The sequence below is a fragment of the Lagenorhynchus albirostris genome, chromosome 15, assembly GCF_949774975.1.
Source record: "Lagenorhynchus albirostris chromosome 15, mLagAlb1.1, whole genome shotgun sequence".
NCBI lineage: Eukaryota > Metazoa > Chordata > Mammalia > Artiodactyla > Delphinidae > Lagenorhynchus > Lagenorhynchus albirostris.
In genome coordinates, this window is record NC_083109.1 from 82,259,450 (window position 1) to 82,271,366 (window position 11,917).

The following is an 11,917-nucleotide window of genomic DNA, read 5'->3' on the forward strand; positions in this document are numbered from 1 at the left end:
GTGCTCTCCAATTACCTTGGGCCTAAGGACTAATTACATCATAAGCTGTGCTAAGCTTTCATGATTTTGTCTATAGAACTGACAACTTAAAAAGTAGGTCAAATAGGTAGATCTTGAACTGGTACCACATAAAAGTGCTTTGTTTAGCAATTAACTTTCACTAGTACTATGGTAATTTTTAAAGTTATTTTTAAGGGATACATGCTGAAATATTTATGGAAAAAAAGTTATGATGGGACTGTTTTAAAATAATCAAGGCAAAGAGGGGGGAGGCGAAGAGTGGGTGGGGGTATAGATAAAACAAAACTGGCCAGAGTTACAAGAACTGAAAATAGTAAGATCAGAGCTGGGCAACAGGTATGGGAAGGGTCATGAAACTGTTGCTCCCTCCTATATATACACATGAATTTGGCTATAATACATAGCATATGCACACGTCACTGGTCAGCAAATGTGAAGAATTTAAATTGTGAAAGAGATGGCTATGAGGAAATAAAACCAAGATATTTAGCTGAGGAGGCAATGGCCTTGGACAAAGTTATCCTTATATGACAAAATTTCTTTTGTTTTTAAGGGGAATCATAAGTTTTTTGAGTTGTTTTCATTCTTAAGTGCTTGCACTCCTACAGCAGGACATTTTTTTCTCATTATATTTTTGAACAGGTTACCTGGGCTGGTTTCTCCTGAAGGAACTGAACTTCTCCATCTTGAAGAAATGTAAGAAATCGAGGGATGATGTGCTCCAGGAACGTAGAATATTGAGGAGATGAAGTGACATTCTAATTATGCAAAAATAAAAGAAAACCCCATAAAGGTTTGTGTACATATTCAAATTCACATATTATAATAACCTCAAAAGGAAAAAACTGTAGCAGAGCTGATAGTAATTTTTAATACCTTCAGATGCTTTAGTGATAACATAGTTTTGAAGAAGTTAAGATGATTGCTGCTTCTGATATCCAATTAGAGAGAACTAAATGCTAAAATTTACTGGTAAACCTAGAAATACTCGCACTGTGGAGAATGTTCACCTAACTAAGGGAACTGAACAATGGGGCATGACTGACTGGATGGAACCAATAGCAGAGACCACCTTCCCGAAGAAGTGATGCTGACACTAAAACCTAAAAGGCCAGCAGGAGTTAACCACGGGAGAAAGTGGGAAAGGTTCTAAGGAAAGCACATGCAAAGGCACAAAATGATGAGAAAGGCTGAGTGTAAAAGGTACATATTGAACTTTTTCTAGTTCAATATGGCAGGGATGGGAGTATAAGAGGAAGGAATTTAAACTTTTATTATCTTGAGTCTGAGAAGCTGGTGAGTCAAGGCATCTGGGCAGCTAAATGTGTCTGGAGCTCCAGACACTGATCTGGGAGGAAGATAAAGACATGGGGTTGTCTATTACCTGAGGAGTCTATAAAGAAGGAAATACAGGCAAAAACCAGAAAAGAGTGCGCTGCCACAGGAGCAAAGAAAGAACCGCCATTCTTGGGATGCGCACCTGAGCACTGGTCTCCCACGGCCGACCCGGAGCTCAATTCCAGGGGCCCGTGCCCACAGCATGCTGTGTGTCAAGAGGCACCCCTAGGAGCCAGACAGCACCTCACCAGCCCCTCCCAAGCAGACTGCGAATCCACTGGGGACAAGAACTGTATCTGTCACCTTTCAACCCCAAAGTGTAAGACTTTTTACGAAACACCCACATTCAAGGATTGAAGGAAAAGAGGGATAAGAGTCATGATGGAACATTATCAAGGTTATCAAGAAATCAAGCTCACCTGCACGTCAGCCCATACCATCCAGATTCCACAGCCTTCAAACATCTAAGTTTCAAATTTCTCCCATAGGAAAGATTCAACAAGGTGCCCAGTTATTCTGCCAGTATTTCAACTTAGCCCCTGGCTTTTTGATCCATACGAATGCTTCCTGTGACTTCTAACTTCAACATTTCTTTATTTTCTGCCCTGGGAAATGGCCCATGTGACATTTACTTAGCCTGGAATCTTATCCCTAAGTGGTTAATGAAATGAATTTCTAAGATTCCTTAAACCACTGGGAATTCTTAATTTCACTTAAGTATTTTGTTCTGGGATAACAGTGGTGGTAATTTAGAATTACCTACTGGTGGTCATTCTAGTATTTCATTCGTCGAAGGACTCAGTCATCTGAATTTCATTTAAGGTAAATACCTATCAGATTTCAAAAGGCACTATTTGGAAAAGCCCCAAGTGTTATTACTTTGCTAACTTTTAATTCTGTTAATTTAATCAATGCATCTGAGACCAAAGCCAGGAACTAACTTGCTAACTGCCAGACCCTAAACAGGAGAGAAAGGGTTGAGACACTTAATTGAAAAAGCCCCACGCCCACACTCAGAGGATCACAGGCAGTGCCACAATTTCAGCCTCTCAAATAAACTTTAAGGGCTGTGGCTCTCTCCTAGCAGTTCTTCCAATAAAATGCAGAATGCAGGCCTTTCCTGTTCTACCGCCCACCTCTTTTTTTAAGCTTTATTTATTTATTTTTCAACAATTTGCACTAACAGCTTGGGTGGAAGAGAAAGCTCTTTAGCTCAATCTCTAAATATCTCAGGATTTTTTTCCACCTCAGTTCAAGGCAACAAATCCTGGAAAACATCTATTTAAATCAAAACAAAAAAAAACAAAAAATTCCCTCAGCAAACAAAAATACCATCCATTACTATAGAGAGTAGGGTATCTAATTCGATCCCACGAACATTTATTTAATGTTTAGTGATTCAAATGACCATGACAGAGGCTAGGAAACATTTTATCTATTGTTCTTAATCATATTAACTCTGAGAAAGGTTTTATCATAGCCACATTAAAAGAAAAGCGAGTTTCTCTTCGGCCTTTGAGACTAACTGGCACCAGACTAACCATAAAGTAGGACAAAATATGAGAGAACAGTTTCAGGTGCTGGACCAGAGGCAGTGCAAGACCATGATCTCTAGAAGAAGGGGAACTCACCAACTGTGCCCCACCTTGGCTCTCTGCCTGGGAACGGTTTCCCAACCAGGCTCAGCAGGCTGGAGCCCAAGGAAAGCATGATGGTCCTGCTGAGCTGAGGCGCAAATACCAGAGTTTGCAACAGCTGAAGTGGCCGGAATCTGCAGGGCAAAGCCCCAGAGAAAAAGGAACTACAGAAAGGGGTGTGGATGGTCTCCTATGAGTCCTTGACTGAGGACTGGGCTGTACTTATAGGTGAGGGAAGGTAAGACTACCTGAGGCTTACCAGCGAGTGGGCACTTGAGGACTGAGAAATGAAGAAAGACATCAGAGGTTTAGCAATGTCAGAGGATGTTGGGGGTCCAGCCTCGACACAGTGCAAAGACCTTAACACCTTGATAGCACCTCATACATTCAGCTGAGGAAGGACCATGCCCCAGAGTAAGGCCTAGTTTAGCCCCATCCCCAAAAAATCTAAAATCAACCTCTGATGAGATCCACAGAAAGATGGGGTTTGGAGGTTGAATCCTACAAAGTCAGAGGGACTTGGGAAACCCCTTGGGATTCCCAGAGATCCTCTCTACCATGGCCTAAAACCAAGCCTACACAAGTTCAGTGAGATCAGCCAGCACCTGAACTGCTGACTATAGTGAAAATATTAACACTCTTCCAAGGGAGATAACAGAATCTAGGGTCCTTACATTTCACACACAATGTCTGGTGTACAATCAAAAACTACCAGACATGCAAGGAAGCCAGATAACGTGACCTGTAGTCAATAAAAATCCACCTTTATAGATGACTGTATTTAGCAAAGACTTCAAAGCAGTTATTATAAATACGTTCAAAGAATTAAAGGAAAACATGGTCTCAATAAATGAAGATGGGGAATCTCTACAGAGAAGTGTCATCTAAAGAAGAACCAAATGGAAATTCTAGAACTGAAAGTACAATAACCAAAATTTTAAAACAAAAATACAAATAAACTGAAATTTAAAAATAACATCCCAGCAGATGCGGAGATGACAGAAAAACAGTGAATCTGAAGGCAGATCAGAGAACAAAGAGAAAAAAGACTGAAGAAAAATGAACAGAATCTGAGGGACCTATGGGTCAATATAAAATCGTAGAATGTAAGAGCCAGAAGAGAGAAACTGTTTGATCAAAGTTGCAGAAGTTATAAACAGGAGAGCCAAAACTGCCACCCAGCTCTCATTCCCATACCATCCATTACCTAGCATAACAAATCCACAACAAAAGTTTGAGTGTATCCTGAAAGCATATGCCTAAAAGGGCTACCATAGTTGAAAATGAAAAAAACGTCAAGGGGATCCCCTGGTGGCGCAGTGGTTAAGGATCCACCTGCCAATGCAGGGGACATGGGTTCGAGCCCTGGTCCGGGAAGATCCCACATGTCGCAGAGCAGCTAAGCCCACGCGTCACAACTCCTGAGCCTGCGCTCTAGAGCCCGCGAGCCACAACTACTGAAGCCCGCGCACCTAGAGCCCATGCTCCGCAACGAGAAGCCACTGCAACGAGAAGCCTGCGCACCGCAATAAAGAGTAGCCCCTGCTCGCCACAACTAGAGAAAGCCCGCATGCAGCAACGAAGACCCAACGCAGCCAAAAATAAATAAATTAAAATAAATAAATTAAAAAAGAAAAGAAAAAAGGTCAAATAACCAAAACAAAAGCAATATTCCTCAACACTGTTCAGGAATCACTATCACCAGTGTGAAGAAACTGGACAACACTGTACAAATTTCAATTTTGAAATACAACAAATTACATTAACAAAGATAATTTTTAAGTTACTAGTAAAAAGACTGACAGGGAAGCTGTAGGAAAGCACATGTGAATACTTATCTCAAAATGAAAAGCTCATACCTCAAAATTTAAAACTTTATAAAATATAATATAAAATAAAATATAAAGCTCATACCTCAAAATTTTCACTAACTTCTTGCATCATTTTTAACTTTGTTTCATCAGCTGTAAATGGCAAAACAAACCATCAGATTAATTGAGAAATTATGTTAAGAATGTTCCTAAAATTACTGGATTTAATAATTTAAGAGAAGCAATCAGATCTTATCAGTTTGACTGTCATGGTCTAAAAGCAGGCACATAACTAGTTCCCTACAACCAGTCACACTCACTCGTACTCCCAAACATACACATGCATGCACAGACAAGGACACAGATACACGCACACCCACACGCGTGCCTCTTTGGGGCTCCAGACAGAAATGCTCATCACTTTGCTTCTCCACGAGGTAGAGAAAGGGGAAATTAAGATAAAAGTTAATGTGACTACTCATCTCAATGTGCACATCATTTGAACTGAGATGAAGGAGTCACATCAACACATTTCTTAATGACGAAAAGCATCAACTCACGTGTATTTACATCCGTGAGAGCTGCCACAAACTGAAGGTATTTTTTCATCAGAGTGGTTTGGTCAACCACCGTGGCCCCTTGTGTTGCAACAAACGCCATTTTTCTTTTGAGCTAGTTTGTTTCTCAAGAGAAAAGTATTATAACCATGAGTTTGCCCAGCCTACAAAAAGAAGCATATGATTAACCAACTTACTGAGGGCACAGGTTCATGATCGCTAGGAAAATCTTACCTAAATGCCTGTGTTAATCTAAATAGTTTTCCATTAATTCAGAAAACAACACTGCTCCCTCTGCTTTTTTGAAAATAAAAGTTACTTAACTCCATACTGTCTATTAATTTCTAAACAAGATTTTTATACACAGATGCTTTTCTTTCCTATGGTATGTCCGTCTTTCCCTAGGCTAGGGGCCAGCAAACTCTCTGTAAAGAGCCAGAGAGTAAATATTTCAGGCTCTGTGGTCTGTCCCAACTCCTGAGCTCTGCTGGAGGCACAAAATAGCCACAGACAACTTGTAAGCGAACGACCATGGCTGTAATCCATAAATCTTTATTTACAGACACTGAAATTTGAATTTCATTTGAGTTGTATCATGAAACATTATTCCTCTTTTGATTTTTTTTCCCCAACCGTTAAAAAAATGTAAAAACCATTCTTAGTTTTCGTGCTGTATAAAAACAGCCACCTGGCTGGATTTGGTCTGCTGACTGTAGTTGAACCACCTGTGCATTAGATGAGGGGTTCTCAAACTTCACTGTGCACTAAAATCAGGTGCCAAAGGTGGACTCCCAAGGACCATCCAGAGACCTCGGTTCAGGGAGGCGTCCAGGAAGCTGTAAATTTTGCTTGCATCTGACATACAATAGGCTAAATGCTTCAAAAAGTACCTCAGTGAATTGGAAACAGGTGTGGATGACCACAATTTGAGAACTGCAGCTCCAGGCTGAAAAACAGGAGACTTGGTTTCTATTTTAAGAGCCCTCTTAAGAGAACCTAGTGAAATTGCTCTTACCCATCCTCCCCGCGAATGTAACAGTCACATTTCACTCTACATTAAGGAGCAGTTTCATGACTTGCTTTTCTTCTTTCTTCAACAAACACACCATTAACTCTTCTGCAGGCCTTTCAACGGCCCTGCCTACCAGATACGCTCCCTTGCAGCTCACACTCCTGCCCCAAGCAATGGGGACACCCTGACGCCACAGATCCTCTTCCGCCCGCCCTCTCGAGACACCAAAAGCAGAGAGGGTGCCTGCCGCTGTTCCCGCGCAGCCCGCCGGCTCCGGGGGCAGGAAAAGTCACTAACGAAACCAACCGGAGGGATTCTGTCAGCCCCGCTGGATGACCCGACTTCTGCTTCCTCTTCACCTCCCATCACCGAGACCCAAGACTCAGGGTCACGGCCACTCCCTACCTAAGAAACTTCGGGTGAGTCGTGCCCAAACTTTTTAAAGGCTTGGATCCACTTCTTCACCGAAGGCGTCAACCCCCCATTTTCCGAGACCCCGAGAGGCCAGGCTCCGCTATCCGCTGGGCCGGGGGATTGGGGGCCCCGAGGGAAGACGTCCCATCCAGCCTCCAAGCTGGAGAGAAGCTCCAAGACCCCAGAAGCCAAGGGCCCGGGCCTAGCTTCGGTCCCGCCCCCGCGTCCCGACCCAGGTTGTGGGGGCCGGAGCCGGTGCCCCGCCCGCTCCCGGCAAACGGCGCCGCCGCGCCGCCCGGCCCCGCCGCGCCAGGCCTGAGGCGGCGGCGCCGGGCCAGAGGGGGCGCTGTCGACGCCGGTACCTTCGCTCTGCGCGCCGGGCCAGGCGAGCCAGGTGCCTGCGTGGAGGCCGAGAGGGGCCAGGGCAACAGGAGGCGCCTCCGGGGGGACGGGGCCCCAACCCCACACTCTACCTCCCCGGCCTCAAACAGCCCTCGGCTTCCCTCCTTTTGTCACCGTCTCCGGACACCCAACGCCCGCCTCCTGGGCCGGGCTACGGCGGGCGCCGAGGGTCAATTCCCGCGCCACTAGCCTTCCGCCTCCCGGCGATCCCCGGCCAGCCCAGGCAGCAGCGGCGGCGGTTTGAGAGCCGCCGCCGGCCCCCGCCACCCGGACTGGGCCCCGATGGGGGGCGGAGGGACCCCGGGTTGCTCGGAGCCTCTCTCCATCGCTATGCGCTTCCCTCCATCGCTCCGCTGACCGCGGCGCCGCAGAGGCCTCCCGACGCCCGGGCCCCGCCGCACCCGTTGGGGCCGCCGCGCGCACCTCCCGAGGCCGTTCCGCCGCCGTACCGCCGCCGTACCGCGCCTGCCCACACTTACCCCGACATCGGCGGCCGGCTTCCTGCAGCCCCAGCCCGCGACCCCACCTAAGCCCTCTCAGCCGCCGCCGCTGTCGCGCCGCAGCACGCAGTCCCGCCCCCGCTTAAAGCGGCCGCGCCCGCCGCCGGAGGAATAGGCCCCGGCGCGCCGCCTCCAAGTGGGTGCGGCCTGGGCGGGCGGCGGGAGTGGGGAGAGGCGTCACGCCCGGGTGCGCCTGCCTGGCCCTTTAAACCTCTGTCCGCGTGGGCGGGGCCGCAGGCCGGGAGGGAGGGGCAGGCAGTGACAAGCGTCTTTGGTTCGGCTCTTTCTGCCCTAAGTATCCTCGCAGAAGCCAGGAGGCTGGAGAGGGACGCTTGAGGGCTGCTGCGGGGCGGTGGGCACCCGCAGGGCTTCCTTAGCAGACGGCGGACGGGCCCGGGAAGAGGCCACCCCTGAGCTGAACGGGGCATGCGGGGCGGGGTTTTCTCCCCAGCTTGAGGCCTGGGGTCCTTCTTAGCCCGGGGAGGGGGAGGAGGTAAGGAGGGTCTTTGGGAAGGCGAAGGCTGCAGACAGGCGGAGACCCTGTACGCAAAGGAGAGCTCAGGTGTTCTGCCTGGAAGAGGCCGGCCTGGTCATTTGTTGCAGCTGCATCACTCCGAGGCTAGACCGCAGTGGACCGCTTTTCAGCGCCTACGCGACGGGGCAGGTGCCTTGGCTCAGAGCAATGATGAGAGGGAGGGGAAAGTGGGGCCCGGATGCCCAAATGAGGTGATGGCTGGACCAGGAGGCCCTCTCAGGCCTCACCTGCAGACTCCATCTATGAGACTGGTTGAATGATGAGCTGTTCCTGGAAACACGTGGTAATCATGGTAAATAGAGCATGAAAGTGATAACCTGACCTACCTCCAGCCCCTCCAGGACCTGGCTCCACCTCCTGCCCCTTCCTGACAGTACTTCCCCATTGCTCGCCCCGCACCGCCCCACTGCCACCCCATCATCACTAACTCACCAGAACCTTTGTTTTCCCTTCTCAGACAGATATATTTCACACCTGGTAATAAATAGAGCTTGCAATTCCTACAAGATACGTTCAGAGACATGCTCCTTGCTTTTGTTTAATGTTGCCACTCAAGAACAAGCCTCAGCTGAAGCGCTGAGATTGTAAGTGGATATATATAGTGCCACTTATTTCTGCCGCAGGAGAAATATAGTGGGTCAGAACACTCCTTCCCCCATGGAAGAAGTTGCCCACCTGCAAGGAAAATCCTCTTTGCTCCTACCACCGCCAACCCCAAAATTTAGGAGGTCCAAAATTGGGTAAAGTTGAAAAATCTAAGGGCTGGAACCAATGTGCCATCCGAGGTTATTTAATATTGTTGGGGGAGGGGTCGAGAAAAAAAGCAGCAGTACACAAATCCTTTGATAAGTTTCCGTTTAATTGCATGTGATAAAGACCTACAGTTGGGGGGACCGGGAGGTTAACATTGGTGAAATTCACATGCTTTCCCATGGCCTTAGCTTCTCCTACGAAAGTACCCATCATGCTGCTATGATTTTTGCCTGTTTTCTTGTCTATCTCCTGAATTAGATGTTGGGGACAGTGTCAACTTCATCTCTATCAGATAAATGAGATCATGCACCTCCTCTGCTTAAAACCCTCCAAAGACTTTTCAACTTATCCTCAATCCCTGGGCCTGTGCACCTCCCAGCCTCATTTTTCATGTTCCAGCCACAATGGCCTTGCTGTGACTCCTGCCCACCTAGGACCTTTGTAGCTAATTCTCCTGTCTGGAATGTTCTTCCCTGAGAGGCACAAAGCTGGCTCCTTGTCATCCTTGATGAGCTCAAATGTCACCTCCTCAGAGAGGCCTTTTTAAGGCCCAATATAAGAAAACCATTGCCTGCCACCACCACCCCCCCACTAGCTCTCATAATACTGGAATTTTCCTTAGAATCAGAAATTATATTTACTCATTTATCATCTTTTTCCCTCCTAGACAGAAAGCTCCTTTTCTTTCTTTTTTTTTTTAATATTTATTTATTTGGCTGTGCCGGGTCTTAGTTGCAGCACGCTGTATCTTCGTTGCCGCGTGCGGGATCTTTAGTTGCAGCATGCAGGATCTAGTTCCCTGACCAGGGATTGAACCCGGGCCCCCTGCATTGGGAATGCAGAGTCTTAACCACTGGACCACCAGGGCAGTCCCTCTGTCTTTCTTTACCAATGTATTCCTTTTGCCCATTGGGTGTTGTCTTAGTCTGCTCAGGCTGCCATTATAAAGTACCACAGCCTGGGTGGCTTACCCAACAGAAATTTATTTCTCATAGTTCTGGAGACTGGGAAGTTCAAGATCGAGGTGCCACCAAGGTAGGTTTCATTCTGAGGCCTCTTCTCTTGGCTTATAGGTGGCATCATCTCACTATGCGCTCACATGACCTCTCTGTGCTCTCTCAAGAGAGAGATCTCTGGTGTCTGTTCCTCTTCTTATAAGGACACCAGTCCTATTGGATTCGGGCCCCACCCTTATGACCTCATTTAGCCTTAATTACCCCTTTAGAGGTGCTGTCTCCAAATACAGTCACTTTAGGGATTATGCCTTAACATATGGATTTCTCAAGGGACACAATTCAGCCCATAAACAAATGTTTGGAATAATACTGTATGAACCCATAGGATAGGAACAGCTGGAACACTAAAAACAATACAGGGGGCCTCAAAATATTCACTCTGGTGGGCATGAGCAGTCTGCACAAGTGGTCGCTGCATGGAGTGGTTCAGGGCATGAGGCCTCAGTCTGACCTTCTGAGAGCCACCAAGAGGCCATCCTCCCTCCCCTGTCCCCTGCTGTGCTGGAGTCCCTGCTTACCTTTGCCTCACCTGTTGGGCTTCTTGGAGGCTGGCCCTAAGGGCTCCACCCCTATGAAGAACCTTTCCCCCATGATGAATTAACAAATCCTCCCTAGGTCTCTTGTGGGTTTCAACAGGGTGACTGGGTGTCCTGTGGTTGAAAAATTCCGGCAGAAAATCCGGTAAAGCTGAGATCTAGGCCTGGAGCCATGGTAAATTCAACAAAGAGATCACCCTGAACTCCCTTTTGCCTACTTCAAACTACCATAGAATTTAACCCCCAAAGCCTCTCCAGAGCTGATCGGGGGTGATTGTTATCAGCTCAGTGGCCCCCACTTCCCACAGTTACATTTCCAATGCAAGATAATGAGGATTTGTGGTAGGAATATTAACACTAGGGCTGCTGCCCTTCTGTTACCAAAGGGAAATCAATTATACCACTTTGCTAGGGCCAACAGACCGACTAACCTGCTTTAGAAAGATTTTCAGTGACAAGAATGGACATCAAGACAGGTGCTGTGAGAGCCCAGAAGAAGGAAGGTTTCTGGGGGAGGTGATACCTGTGGGGAATTAGACAAAGAAGGGTCACATCAACATCGGCTTCAGGGTGGCCTTGCAGGTGGCTTCTGTGACATAGATGTGACCATCTATGGCTACTGTATAGTTATTCAATGTAATAATGTTACACATGAAAAAAACGTAATAAATGTTATGATTCTATTTATGCATTTAGTACATGACAAAAACCACTAACAACCAGACCTTTGAAAAATGTGAAATAGTCAAATATTTGAAACTCAATTTATAATCTTAATATACTATTTTCTTCTCAAGCACAATTTTCTTCTCAATTCCTGATGGACAAGTGAAACTCTCCCAAGTCCTTAAGCAATTCTAAGGATGACAGCCAACACTGACTGAGTACTTACTATGTCCAAGCACTGTTCTATGTGTCAAGTCGTTTTATCCTTACCACAGTCTCATGGGGCATTATTATTATTTTAAATAAAAGTGAACTGAGGCACCAGGAGAGTTACGTGACTTTCTCAAGGTCACATAACTCTCAGAATCCAAAGTCTCCTGGTTCCTAGGCCTGGTATTTGTCCCCACAATGATGACTGATGCCACCAGGGAGTGGCTAGCACTTTTAACTTTCCTAAGGGGACTCACTCAAATCTGTTCTCCCATGGCAATGGGGCCAGTGGGGCCCGTTCTCAGGGAACCCCACAGCTGTCCCAGAAGTTCTTTCACTCCCATGCAGCCCATCCTGCAATTGTGGTCCCATCAGTGCCAGCCAGGTGAGACCAGCCATCCAACACCCCCTCTGGGTGGGCTCCCTTGCCAAGGATAAAGTAGAGGCAGAGCTGGGACCAGGATCCAGGCTGCCGGTGTCCAGTCTTTAAGATCAGCCAGGCCGGCCAC

At 47.2% G+C, this 11,917-nt stretch overlaps 1 protein-coding gene and 1 non-coding gene across 2 annotated transcripts in view; both read right to left on the reverse strand.

Moving 5' to 3' along the window:
* TRRAP (transformation/transcription domain associated protein) overlaps nt 1-6,495 on the reverse strand; it is a 109,498-nt gene extending 103,003 nt beyond the window's left edge. Inside the window, exons 1-4 of the mRNA XM_060125038.1 lie at nt 6,380-6,495; nt 5,368-5,528; nt 4,911-4,960; nt 669-779 (exon numbers count right to left, since the gene is read on the reverse strand). Coding sequence (XP_059981021.1) covers nt 669-779; nt 4,911-4,960; nt 5,368-5,467 — 261 coding nt within the window. The 5' untranslated portion in view covers nt 5,468-5,528; nt 6,380-6,495. The remainder of the gene's footprint in view (nt 1-668; nt 780-4,910; nt 4,961-5,367; nt 5,529-6,379) is intronic.
* On the reverse strand, nt 5,046-5,239 carry LOC132506569 (small nucleolar RNA ZL1). The gene has a single exon (XR_009535891.1). It is a non-coding gene; the product is annotated as a small nucleolar RNA ZL1 (small nucleolar RNA).
* Nucleotides 6,496-11,917: the final 5,422 nt, after the last annotated feature.